Consider the following 14,512-nt stretch of genomic DNA (forward strand, 5'->3'; position numbering starts at 1 on the left):
TTTCCCAACAGTAACACATATTTTACATTTTTAAGATGTATTATAGAACACATCTAAATTTCTCAATTTTCCAAGAGTATTTGATGCACTACAAATTTAGTTAAGAAATATTACAACACACCGTTTATTTAACAAATACAGCTGTGATGTGACAAGAGCAAATAAAAATCCTGCACGTCATTAAATTACTAAAAAAATTTAAATTACATAAATTACATTGTAAAATTTGAAATCAGGTCAAAAAGTGAATAGAAGAGTTGCAGCTGTGCACTTAACCAGTTCCTTTCTATTGTGTTAGAGCAAATTATGTTTTTTTTTTTTGTTGGGGTTATATTCACTGGATCAAATTATTGTGGAGGTCATAACCTCCCTAACCTGCCTGAAAAATACGCCCATGGCATTTTCGTTCTGTTTTTTTGTGTTCTCTTTCTGCTGAAATAAACATTGAAATTAGCAACGTTGTTGAAGTTAATGTTCAAGATCCTGACTAATGACTGCAGTCTGCCTTGGAAAAACACAATGTATGATTTAAATTCTTTAAGTGTCATCTGCCACAGATTGGCAAGAGAGGAATAGTAAAGTGTTTGAATGTGAGTGTGGATGTCTGTCAGTAAAATATCTCATTGAAGACAGCTTTCAATGAAACACGCAAAAAGTAATTGGATGAAACATTTACAGCTGATTAGGTTTTGGATTTGGTCCAGTTCTGATTGAACTGACATTAGAAAACAAAGAAATTTTTACAGATTTTTACACATAATTTTAAATAATAGTTTATGAGAGTCATTCAGGGAAAAGCTGTTAAACTATTTAGGCTTTATACAGTAAAAGCTTTAAAATATGTAAAAACAAGTGTGTTTGCAGTAAAGTAATTAAAGTTAAGCAGATATGTAAAAGTAAACATCTTAACAGAAAATGGCTTTGATTGATTTGATTGATAAGAAATGTACTGAAGTAAAAGTTATAAAACTGCACAATAATTGTGAAAGTAAAAGTACCTTTATATGCACCGAAATGAGTAAATTGCTTTACATTTACTCAACTTGGTTTACTGGAACCACTTGGCAAAACTTTAAGTAAATTGTACACTTATTTTTTTAGAGTGCACAAACAACTCCTTTCATAATATGTTTCAGTCATATTTAAATGTGTAGAGTGCAATGATGCGTTGCATTTTAACATTAAGAAGGTAATATATTTTAATGTTTTGAATCTACGAAATAAAAGTAAAGGTTCTGATTTCGTAAAATTACAGATCCTCAAAAAAATTATTTACAGTATGTACTGTAACAAAGTAAATGTACTTTGTATACACCTCTGGATAAGGAGCCACTTACTCCAATCCTTGAGTGACCAGATCATTTCGTTGCTTCTTTGGATGTCTCATTGTGTAACTTTTGACGTTTACTACAGGAAGTGACAGCCAGTGAGGCGTGTAAAGCCAGGCTGTGATTGGCTGAAAACTGGGACTGAACCTAAAAGCCCACAGCTGAGGAAGGAAAACATAACGAGAAAAGTCAGAGCTGAGAAACTGATGGAGTGGCTGAGTGAGGGACTCTGATAGGCCACCTCTCGCTGGTGACGCTGGGCTGACAGTTCAGTGGAGATGGTGGATGAGATGTGGGACTGGCTCAGGGGATAAAACGCTTTTCATCACTGGTTGCTGGAGTCGTGACTTAACAGTGACTTTAAAGTGTTAGTTCAGATATTCTGACATGGAGTTTTGTTAACAGTTTTATCTGTTAGCTCTTAGGATGACCTCCGCTTAAAGAAATAGTTCAATTTTGACAGGACTCACAAGCGAACAGATAGCGGGGTGGGGTCAAGACTAAAGTGAATTGCTGCTGTCTTCAACACTGATCTTCAAAATTTCAACGCAATTCATGTAAGTGCTATTTCATAAACAGTTACACCACTGCCACTTTTGAATTAGAATGTTATTCTTGCAGAAGTGTTGAATTATTCCTGCAGGATGTCAAGGTTGCTACAGCTTGCTGCTGCTGATGCTACTGACCTTTGCAAAAGAGATTAATTCTGCACAAACGCAGCTAAAATAGCAAAAAAGTACTCACAAGCACTTTTCTTGCATAAAACAGAAAACAAACAAAGAAACAAACAGGAAAACAAGAAGAATTTCTATGTCATTCAACCTGAGGATATTCACATCTACAACAGGTAAGATATTGTTTATAACTGTTGGCTTCACTTCAACATATCTTCAAGCTAAAAACTGGGACAGCTTTAGCTCAGACACGTGCTGTACCATCTGAAAGATATAAGATAATTTTGGCGTGTTCGTTTATCTTAATACGTGTTCGTAACCAGACAGACAATGCACCAATAATTACATGTTTGAATGTGAAAACAATTCATACTGCCAGCTGGACCTGTCAATCAAAGAGCTGACAGATTTAAAATGGCTTATTTTCCACATCTCAATGTAGGCAAAACCTTGCTTATTAATTATTTTGGATATGGAAGCCAAGAACAGCCTGATCAGAAATTAATAATATTGATGTAATTCTCTTAAAATCGGTCATCTTGAGACAATTAAACTATGATTTCAGGTTATCAGGTATTTGTTTTTGTTTGTTTTCTCAAAAATAATTCTGTTTTAGGAAAACAACCTGTGATGTTTAAATGGTTGTATGTTAAGGTTGGACCCATGCAGACAGAGGCGAGGAGTTGTAACTCAAACTGCAGAACAAAAGGGGCAAAAACTCAACCTAACTTGACCAATAAATGATACTAAATAAACGTTTTTCTTTTGTTGTCATTGTGAAACATTTTAATCATGAAAAAAATGTTATCTAAAGACTGTTGCACAAGTTAATGAAATAAGGAGGTCGTTTTAATGAGATAATGATAATGAGAAGCTCAGTGGTTAGTACTGATGCTTCACAGCATGAAGGTCCTGGGTTTAATTCCCAGTTCAGACTTGATCTTTCTGTGTGGAGTTTGCATGTTCTCCTTGTGGGTTTTCTCCAGGTTCTCCAGTTTCCTCCACAGAACAAACACATGCAAAAAAGATCTGTGATCTTAATGTGTTTTTCCTGGATAAATAAAGGTTAATAATAATGTCATGAGCAGAGTTTTTTAAGCATAACCTTTTTCAATTTCTGTATAACGCTTAAATAAAAAAATGTTTATTAAAATTATGCAAAGACCAGGTCATGCTGAATAATGTAATAATGCATATTCTTCATATTGAGTGCTCAGCAAGACTACAAACTATAATTTTTAAAAATGAATTTGTGAAAAAAACTATAAAAATATTTGTGATTAATAATTTTTGGTTGTGTTGTTTAGGGGTATTATGTTCTCTGTTCATTATACGCCTGAGCAAAGTGCTTGAATGATTTATACGAGGAAACTCTTTGTTCGTTGTGTAAAGGCCCGAGTCAGCATATGATGAATTATTTATCTGCTGATTAATGTTTCAGTAATGTTAAATTGTGCTGAAGGACAGAGTTAATGAACAGCAGATGTCAGATATGACGATGATGGAGAACAAACCACTGAAGGCACTTTTCTGAGAAGTCAAAACCTGGTGGCCGAGCTGGTAATTAATCTCCTAGATTTTAATCATTCATAAACACACGTTTTATTTAAATGTTGAACCCTTTTTTAATAAAACAAGTTTATTTGGGCTCCAGGACTGGATAATAAAAGGGTTTTAATGGAGGCTCGATGGTCTCTGAGGCTGCAGGTTGGAGTTCAGGTCACATCAGGAAGAGGATCAGAAGTAAAACAAATCATGCAGTTCACTGTGTTGACCCTTGCAGAAGGGAGCAGCTGAAAGAAAAACAACAACACTGTTGGACTTAGAATAAAATGTCTCGCCAGAATATTCCAGACTATTTTTATTAAACGTGTTTGTGAACACGGAGGCACATATTTGACAGTTTGACCTGCAAGGTTGTGGAAATTCATTTTCACTTCCATCCTCTGACACATTTGAGGCTTTTTTTCCTTTTCAAATCAGTCCATTCTTTCAAGATCTGTTTGTTTATGATTAAATCACATTCTCCTGTTGTTTTTCCCTCCAACATCCCACTGTTTCCCCATCTCCGTGGACATAAAATGGGCCATATTGCACCCCGAGGCTCAAATGTCCCCTGCCACAACCTAATGTGTACAGAAAGGAAGTGCCAAAATGACAAGGAAGGGTAGTGAAAAAAAAGCATGCTGCAGACTTTGATTTAAACATGCTTGATAAGTTTAGACTTCAAAAAATGCTCAATTATGTTATTTGCATTGATAAGAAGGTATGAAATAATGAAAATATAACAAGAAATGTTGGTTAATAAGTGGTGAAATGCATAAACACAACAGGGGAGTTAAAGCAGGCTGAAGCCAACATTAGTGCATTGAAGTGATGTTAGCTCTCCCTGCAGCAGGAGAGACACAGATGTCAGAGAACAAAAATTCCCACGAGAAAAGAGGAAAAAAAAGCTGCTCCCGTTCCTCGACTTTCCCCCAACAAATACAACTCTGAAAAGGCTGCAACAACACAACATCACCTAACATTTCCCCTCTGTCTCTGGGTGAGAAAAACGACAAAAAATAAGCAGGAGAAGGACTGACTTTAGTTTTCAGCTTCGTTTGATTGACGACGTATAAACATCTGCTCTTTGTGAGATCTGGAAACAAAAGTTGTAATTTAGTTTACTTACATTTTTATTGTAATAAAAACACGGAAATGGGTGCATGAGGGGAAAGAAACAGTTCCTGTTCGCACAATATACTTTTCTGTCTGTGCTTTCATCAGCCTGTCATCAATGTGGCAGTCAGGGAGTGAGACACAGGTGTGTGGTTGCCATGGTGACCATAATGAACTAATGGCAGCAGCTGTTTGATCTTTCTCTCTGTGTTTACACCAACATAGTTCATTCATCAAAATCTAAACATTTTTATCTTAGATAATTATAAAGAGGAAAAAATGATTATTGCATTTTATTTGTCTTTACACTTATAGAGAAGAAATATGGAAAAGGTTTTTTTTTCTGAAATCACCCTTCACTTAAAATGAACCTTTCATTTGTAACACATGTCAAGGTCAATTTATTTATATACTGTAGCACATAAAAACAACAAAAGTTGACCAAAGTCACAACATAAAATAAACAAAACACTTTTGTTGTTTTTTTAGTATAAAAAAGGCAATTCACTTGTGTCAAACCGTGCAGACTCATGAAGTTCTGACATCCAAAAAATAAAAAATAAATTTAAAAAAAGGCACAAAGACTGGAAGTGACCACTGTTCAGAGGCATTCATGTCACTGTGGGTGTCAGTGTCTCATCAGGAATAAAAACTGAAAGCGGTCCATCTCCACCTCCTCCTTATAGGCGGACATGAAAAGGAGGCGATATCAGCATCTAATTATGGGAGGAATTATCTGCAGGCTGCTGACGCGCGTCTTAATGAACTTTTGTGCGACATCCTGCAGCAGAGCTGTGGTCCAAAGTTGGCGGAGCCCCCCACGCCGACACCCAGCCCTCCCACCCCCCACCCTGGTGAGAAGCTGACCGCCTGCTGCCACATCAGGCAGCACTTCAGCCTCAGCTGCTGCTCCATCTTCACCTGTCCGCGCGCCGTCCCGGCGGGTGATGGATTAAAGAGGCAGGATTTCCTCTTCGTCTCTGCCCTCCTCATCCTGCAGCAGCAGCTCTGTCAGGACGGAGCAGCGGGAACATGAGCTCCTCTTTCCCCAAAAGCGACTCCACCACCTCCCTGCTCAGATCCTCGGGGCTCAGCCGCAGGTCCGCGCACATGGAGGGGGCCCGAGCTCACCATCCTCCTCCTCATCATCATCATCCTTCTGAGGACGCAGCATGGACGGAGGATTGTGAGACCAGCGCGCGGAGACCCCTGTGCCAGCCAAGACACGCCGAGTCCCGGCATGTAGCTGACCACCACCGGGTGCAGAGGAGCCGCTCCCACCGGCAGCCGAGCCACCTGGACCAGGAGGAGGAGGAGGAGCAGGAGGTGGTGGTGGTGAGGCACAGGGCGAGCCGGCGTCACGCAGAGCGCAGCAAGTCCTCCAAATCCAAACATCAGCATCAGCACCAGGAGCATCCTTCCTCAGGGCAGCTCCAGGGGCAGGACAGGAGGACCTCACCGACCCCATCTTACCCCAAACACCCGGACGAAACGGATTTCTTCTTCGAGCCCAGTCAGAGAGCTGTCAGCACCGGGTCCTCGTCCAGCCTCAGCTCTGACCCACCGGCCAGAGCCGCGTCCCGCAGAGCCAAAAGACTGAGCACCACAGCATCCGAGTACGAGTCCAGCCTGCATCCCATCGTCAAATCAGTCTTTGGGCAGGTAAGAAGAGCCGGAGAGGACTTTTCAAACTAAACAGCTCGAAAAGTTCTGATCCCACATGTTTTTTTTATTTTGAATTAACTTTATTAATCAGGAGTTTTTAATGCACAGAATCAGACACCTCGCTTTGACACATTTTAATGCCCTAAGAAGGACATTAAAAAAACTTTTGTTTTATGAGGAAAATCGCAATGAGCATAAACAATATTTCTTATTTGGAATGATCACAAAATGTGAATGTTTGGCTTTAATCAAAGAAAAGCTGTGAAAAGAATGGACTTTTGGTTTCTATGCAGTGATAATAACCCCACAGTCCATAACTGAATGCTATTAAGCAACTTTAGATGCAACTGTACCACACAAATAACAAAACAAAACAAACACACACAAAAAAAAATCACAATCCACTTTAAAATCAAGTTGCAGTCAAGTTTATCTATACACAATACTTTCACATGATGTTTAAAAAATGCCACATAAACATTTAAATAAAGGTTTAAACCTTCCCAAATTTGGAAAGAGATGGTTTACAAAAACATTACATTGAATACACACAGTAATAATAATCCAAATTACTGAAAGCAAACTTTTATTGTTGCAGCTATATTTGTAATGGAATCTGTTGCTCTGACGTTGTGTAACCACACCACAGGTGCTCAGAGAAAGTGTCGATTGTTCCACAGCAGGTGGAGGTTCTCAGGTGAGACGCCGGCGAAGCCAGAACCAATAATCGGACCTGGGCTCACCCCCCAGCGAAGCAGATTAAAAATGGATGTGTGTTTTCAGTTCAAATCTGGCTCCCGTGCAGTCCGGTGTCAGTTACACCCAGATATGAGTACAGTGGCTTTCATTATGACCGTCAACTGAAGCCGAGAGGGATCGACTTCCCCACAGAGAGCTTGTCATTTATTTTAACAAAAACATATCAAAATGTGGAAAACCTCCTGATGATGCTCCCGCCTCCCGTCCTCAGTCCTTTAAATGTTTTCTGCTTTCACAGAAAAGTCTCTCTTCCTGTGCACGATAAAAAGCTCAAGAGGAGACAATTACCTCCTCATGCGCTAATGTGTTCCAGAAATAACTTGTCTCAATCCAGGCCAAAGCTTCAGTCAGTCTTCAGCGGTTCCTGTGAGGCAAACTCCACACAGTGAAGCCTCCAAAAACTGCTGATGGTCAGTGGAAAAGTGGCTTTTTTATGTTATTAATGATGTGCTAATGCGTGGTTCTTTGATTCAGGCAACAAAGAGTCGGAATAGTTTGAATGAAAACAGAAAACTCATTAAAATATGACATCCTGATTTTGGGTTTGAATCCTCCCATTTTAAAAGAGCAGGCTGTTTGTTTACTGTCACGGTGAAGTGAAGCCACGTCAGAGCCGACTCACGAATGGACATCAGTGTTTGTGTGAAGACAAGGGAGCAACAAGGAGTGATGCTGTGCGTGGAAATGAAAGGGGAAACAGCAGACATGCAAAATTATTCTGAAACACAAACTTCCACCTGACAAACAAAACACAGGCTGAGACGCCAAACTCTTTCTTTTCTCTTACGTAACATCAGGGTCTCTATAGAATCCCATCAGGACTCGCTTGCCCCCGAGCAGAAGAAGCTAAAAATAGGCCATCAAGACCTGATTATGAGAGACTGGAGCACAGCAGTGTCATTTTTTTTTACACATTTTCTTTTTTCATCTTTTGGCAAAATGTGCAGAGACTTCAGAAAACCTGCCAACTGACCGAAGTTATTAGATTAACTATCTTAGAGTCCACTGTTGTGCAGTTCTTTAAGGCATGATGACAAATAGGGTTCTGAATAAAGAGGTTTGATAGGCAGCCAGGGTGTATTTTGGTTCAATAGAATACAGGAAATGATTTAAATGTTTTTTTTTTAATGTTACCAAAAGCAGACACAGACATTAAATGAAAAACTTAGCATTCCTTGAGATAGGTAGATAGATAGATAGATAGATAGATAGATAGATAGATAGATAGATAGATAGATAGATAGATAGATAGACCTTTATTGTCATTGTACAGAGCACAATGAAATTACAGTTGAAGGAATAATTATCATCTGTTGTTTTTTATACCAGCATTTTAGACTGAATCTTATGGTAAGAAATGGCAAAGTTGTAGCCATTTTAGTCAGATCTGAAAGATAGCATTGGCAATATCATGTAAAATCAACTTTTTTGAGTTTTATATCATGTTATAACATTAAAAACATGCCCAAAGCCTTGCTTTGACTCATTCATGCATGTTTGAGAAATCCTGCAGCGTTTTTAGGAAGCCATGCTGAGGAGCAAAACGACAGGTGGGGACCAGGAATGCCTTTGGGGACCAGAAACGCCCCTGGGACGTGATTTAAGCCGAACTTCCCACGTAGGGGTCTCTGCGGACGAGTGCTGACGAGTGGGCGTGTCACAAGGAAAGGCGATTCTAAAGCAACACACCTGATTCGACGGACTTTGTTAAAGGGACACACCTGACTGGACAAGCAAAAAAGGGGCGTTACTGTACAGCACCACTTTTTCTGGAGAACCCTACTTGGGTCACATTTCTCCTGGTTGACCTTAGTGTTGGGGTCAGGGTCAGGCTGTAAAGACATCAAGCAGGATCTAAGGATACCGTCATGTAGGCCTCTCGTAGCCCACAGTGTTTATGCTTTTGACACACCCACTCTTGTGACACGCCCACTTTGATTCCACAGATAACCCCTTCTCGAACTTCCTCATGGCAGAGCGCACCTCCTCCCCATACACCCTGCCCATGACTCCTGCAGGCTCTCGGGTGAAAGTGAAAGTGAAACCTAACTGTCTGCTGAGCTCTCAACATTAGTTCTCACTCAGTGAAGCTCTTTTCAGATTAAAAACACCTTTGAGGAAATGTATTTTCAGATGCCAAGTAAACTGCATCATAGCACATGCAGGATGTGTTTTCTGAGGTCAGCTGTCTCTAAAAGTTAACCAGTTAAAGATGTGCACCTATAGATCCATCCATTATATGTACCGCTTATTCCTTTCAGGGTCGCGGGGGTCACTGGTGCCCATATCCAGCAGTCACAGTGCGAGGGGCGGGGTACACCCTGGACAGGTCGCAAGTCCATCACAGGGCCACACATAGAGACAAACGAGACAAACCACCGTTCACTCTCTCACTCACATGTAGGGACAATTTAGAGTTATCAGTTAACCTAACAGTCATGTTTTTGGTTTCCGGAGTACCCGGAGAGAACCCACGCATGCACAGAGAGAACGTACAAACTCTACCCAGAAAGGTCCCCGGGTCGGGATATGAACTGGCGACCTTCTTGCTGAGAGGCATGAGCTCTACCAACTGAGAGTTCATTTAATTATAGAGTTTAATTAAAATCTGTTCAGTGGTTTATCAAAAATGTTGCTAACTGACAAACAGATTCAACTTAGCCTAAAAAGTTAAGAAATTATCAATATTATTTCTTGTAACAATGCTTCTTGACAATAATTTTTTTAGCTGGATTGGCAGCATCTGGGGCACCAGAAGATCAAAACAAGTATCAATAGAAAAAGCAAAATAAACTGTTTGGCAGAGAAGATTTGGCAAGTTATATATGTGCACAACCCACATACTCAGCTCTACTGCTCATCCCACAAATGCATGTTCCTTACAAATGTGGCACCATTTAAAAAAAGTTATTAACAGACTTTACAACAGTATAAGATTTATTGCCAAGAAGCTTTGCTACAACAAATAAATAATCTACAAAATTTCCTTACTTTTCATGATAAGTTTAGTTATGCAAAGAGTTATCTTTTGCAACATGTTACTGTTCAAACAAAATGTTAGGGATCAATTTGTGCTGCCACTAAATCAAATTATAGCTCAAAATCTGTAAAAATCAGCCAAGTTAAACCCATTTGTGTTGCATGATGTCAGATGACTGATGTAGCCATTTTTAACTGGTTTGACTCCCAAATTAATCAGTCATGTGTCAAGCTAATCATTACTTTTTGCAAGTTTCAACAAAAACTCTAAGTTGTTCCTTAAAAAACTGACACATGAACACACACACACACACACACACACACACACACACACACACACACATACACACACACACACACACACAGAAAACTTGATCGTCCTCCTTCACCTTTCAGAGCTCATCAATAAATATTCAGGCAGGTAAACTCACAGCTGAAGATGTGGAAAAGATGATTATTGAAAATGGTGTTTTATGAAAAGAAAAGAAAAGAAAAGAGAAAAAAGAAAAGAAAAGAAAAGAAAAGATGTGAGTTATCCAGCAGAGGGTGCAAGTACAGTAGTAATAAGTTAGAACCTTCAGTGTCTCACAGGGTCCACTGTGTCCTGCATGTGACCTGGGAAGAATAACAGGACAAAATGTAAAAAAGCAGGAGAATAAATCAGAAAGAGTTTAACAGGAAAAAAAACTCCTCAATTTGCATATTTTTCCTCTTAAAATCTCTTTTCCTCCTTTTTCTTGTTTCTGGGTCACACTGACCTTGGTGTCTTCTAAGAAGGAAAAAAGGAAATGTTCATATTACTGAAAAAATGAGGAAAACCAGATCTGAGCAAGGACAGATTAGGAACATCATCATCTTCACCCCCACAAATGCTTTCAGTTTTTTTTCTAGCAGGCTATTTTTAGACACAGATGGATATTTTTATCTCTGTGCTGCCAAAGATGGAGCTACAATTTCACGTTTTGGTTAAATCCCCCTCTTTTTGAAACGGGGCTTAGAGCCCACGTGTTTGATGGGGCTGAACGTTTGAGGAGACCCGGAGCTAAGAAAAGGAAAATCAGAGAGACCTTGTAGGATTGAGAAAAAAAGAAAAAGAAAACGACTAGAAAACAGGAGAAATGAGACTCTATTGTCAACGCAACATGTATGAAATTTGGTAATTGTTAATAATTAGATTTTCATAGATTATTAAGCTATAAAAGTGTGACCTTTCAGGTTTAGCACGAGAAGATAACGCAAATATGCATTTTTTCTCATTCTTTCCTTCTCTGATAAAAATGCCCACAGAAAAGAGAATGGCATGGACACAGTTTCTATTTATTTATTTAACTCGTGGTAAAAAAAAACAAACAAAAAAAAACCCTGATCTGAGACTTATTTCGTTGTCATTTTGTTTAAATGACGTCCTGCATCATATTTCACAGTGTATTTAATAAAAGATAATATATTGACTTCATAGGTTGTTGTCCAAGCAGTCGTGCAAAGCAAGTCATCCTGTGTCTCTGAGTAAAACGTACAGGGAAGAAAAGAAAAGGAAACAGGGGAAAGAGATGGAAATGATGCCCGTGCACAGTGCTGTGACATAATGAGAGCTGACGGCTCCTGAATCTGACGTCTGATGTGTTCTGAAGTTCACAATGAGCCTCTGGTGAGGGGCTGGATGATTCATCTGCAGAGCGACAAAGAGAAGCCACAGCGGTGCTGAATGGGAGCTCCGTCTGAAACAAGTCTGGTGTGAATGTCTTTATTAGACGAGCAGAAGGGAGGAGAGGAGAGAAGGAGGACGTCCAGAGCCACAGTGACTGATGCTGGTGTTACCTCAGGAGTGGATGCTGCTAGAAACTCTTACAGGGCCAGGTGGAAGATGTTTGACCTTCAGAATGCATGATAGCTCATTAAAAGGCTGTATAATAGACCCTAAAAAGGATGAAATAAGAAAACAAATTATGATTATTCTATTTTTTTTACCTTTTAAAGAATTAGAGCAGAGTGGAAAATGATGCTTTGGCCTGCAGAGAACAGAGTATAATGTTTGTACTTGCAGAATTATACAAGTATAAAGAGTACACAAATCTGACTTGAGAGGTTAACAGTCCTGAAAATGGTGGATGTTTATTTACATTTTCACAAAAACTTGTCTTTCTATCAAAATGGATTTATTGTAATTTATACACGATAAGACCACAGTTCACAAAAATATTGATTTCCCAAAAGAAGAAGACTTGAAAACAGAAAGTTCTAAATACATTTTACAACAAAACAATTATTTATTTAATAAAAAATAATCTTCCCTTTTAGTGTATCTCCATTGATTGGATTTAGGTAAAATTGCCCTGTTATGTTCAGATCATTAAACTTCTTAGAAAATCTGTGAGAAAAAAATAGTAAAATTTTAGCTTAACCTTATGCTATCAGCGTGAGACTGTCACAATAAACGGGTTTATGTTGGTCATGGGAAAATAAAATTCACATTATGAACTAGTTAAATGGTTGGAAGTTAAAGCTGTCGCCTTAACTCTAGAAAACTATTTACCACTTTGAATAATTGGTAATTAGCCATGTGTACTGTAGCTCACAACACACTGTTTCATTTTTTTAATATCAAACATGCTCTTCTGTGTACAGTATATTTATTTAAGTGTCAAAAATGTTTTAACAGTTGTTGCGTGAATCTTATTGAGCCACTTTATCGAGATGAACCATTTGTCTTCTGAACATTTTTGACTCCTATTCCACATTTTTGTTATTTCAACAATTCATCAAAACTTTCAGCTTTTAAACCATTCTGGATTTGACTTTTAGTATTTAAGCAATTTCTAAGTTTTGAGATATCTAGCCTTTTTCAGCCATTTTTGTTCTAATTCAAAATGAATGAAGCTCTATTCAACATCCTTAGAATCCTTAGATTAAAAACTATCCTTAGATCAAAAACTATCCTTAGATTAAAAACTATCCTTAGATTAAAAACTAGTTTGAAAGATTAAAAAACTTTTCCTGTACTTTTGACCTTTTGTTCTTGCTCTGCTTTTTTGAACTTCTTTGATAATTTTAGCTTTTTTCAGCTCCTTTTTTTATTTTTTTTTCAAGTTTTATTTTTTCTTCATTTTCAATTTTTGTTCTTTTCTTTTTGTACAGTATATTCTGCTTATTCAATGTTGTATGCTTCTATCAGATCCTTTCAGCGAATTTAAGCTTTTTAAGCTTTTCTCTGCTGTTTCCTGTAATTTAAGTTAATTTGAGCTTCTTCAGCTAAAGTCACCTTTTTGTGATTATTTCAAACGTCTTAATTTAGCAGACTTGCTATTTTTGCTTTTTTTGTGCTAGATTCAGCCATTTCAGCTACTTTTATGCTATTTTCTACCTTTTTGGGCAATTTTACAGCAAATTTCAAAATGTTTGTCCATCTTTACTTTTTTTCTACAAAAAAATTCAACATTAAGCATTCATGCTGGATTTTTGCAGTAAATGCAAATTCTCTACTTAAATATAAGTTTATTTGTAGGGAGGTTTGTGTGTTCTGCTCATGTCTGATTGGGTTTTATTCCTCCAACAGTCCAAAAACATGTCAGAAATGAGCAAATTAGCAAATCAAAATGTTGTTTGTAACTGTGTGCTTATTTTGACTTCTTGATGGACTCTCATTAATACCCTGCACAGAATAAATATGAAAAAGGAACAAACAAAGCAGTAACAGTGTGATTCTGCAAATATTAAACCTTTAGACTTTCAATTTAAAAATCAGCCAAATTACACTGGAAAAATTACCATCTAAAAATAAGTAAAGAATACTATTATAGTCTGAATCTTCTCAGATTGAGTGAAATGAACTGCCAGTGCATGAAGACAATTGCACTTGGTGAGACTTTTTGAAAAAAAGGGAAAATTTCATGCGGGGACGATGAATAATCTAATCTGCTCTTGTTTAACATATGAGTCTCAAAACAAGATCAAAAACACTTTGACTGGAATAAATATTAAAAGACTTGGTTAGATGAACACTTTTTGCAGTGTAGTTCTCCAACAGATAAGTACAGGAGACTTATTGGACAGATTTAGTAAATTTTGTGTCAAATATAATAATGATTTTTACTTTAATGGTGTCAGCAATGGTTAATACTAAAAGGCACAATAAGCACTCGTTTTTTTTCCTTTTACCCTTTTTAAGAAATCCTCCATTTTTAGCTATTGTCCTCCTTGACAAGTGTGTGTGTGTGTGTGTGTGTGTGTGTGTGTGTGCGTGCAGAGGTATAAAGGCGAACTTTGAGTGAGCATTTCTTTGCCTGTCTGCGTGTGTTTTCATTTCCACGTGCTGGCTTTTCATCCTCCGGCACAAATAATTCTCCAACCGTGTGTCGTTTCTCGAAACATTTTTTTTTTGGCTTTGATCTGAATCCGAGCCCTTCGAGCTTATCATGACTTTGTGTTGCCTCCTGTGTGGTGGGGGCT

At 38.2% G+C, this 14,512-nt stretch overlaps 1 protein-coding gene across 1 annotated transcript in view; it reads left to right on the plus strand.

The window, feature by feature from the left end:
- The first annotated feature begins 5,521 nt into the window (after positions 1–5,521).
- Positions 5,522–14,512, plus strand: part of cabp1b (calcium binding protein 1b) — a 21,442-nt gene continuing 12,451 nt past the window's right edge. The window contains exon 1 of the mRNA XM_014003776.1: positions 5,522–6,325. Coding sequence (XP_013859230.1) covers positions 5,696–6,325 — 630 coding nt within the window. The 5' untranslated portion in view covers positions 5,522–5,695. The remainder of the gene's footprint in view (positions 6,326–14,512) is intronic.

This window comes from Austrofundulus limnaeus, unplaced genomic scaffold, assembly GCF_001266775.1.
Source record: "Austrofundulus limnaeus strain Quisiro unplaced genomic scaffold, Austrofundulus_limnaeus-1.0 Scaffold20, whole genome shotgun sequence".
NCBI classification, from domain to species: domain Eukaryota; kingdom Metazoa; phylum Chordata; class Actinopteri; order Cyprinodontiformes; family Rivulidae; genus Austrofundulus; species Austrofundulus limnaeus.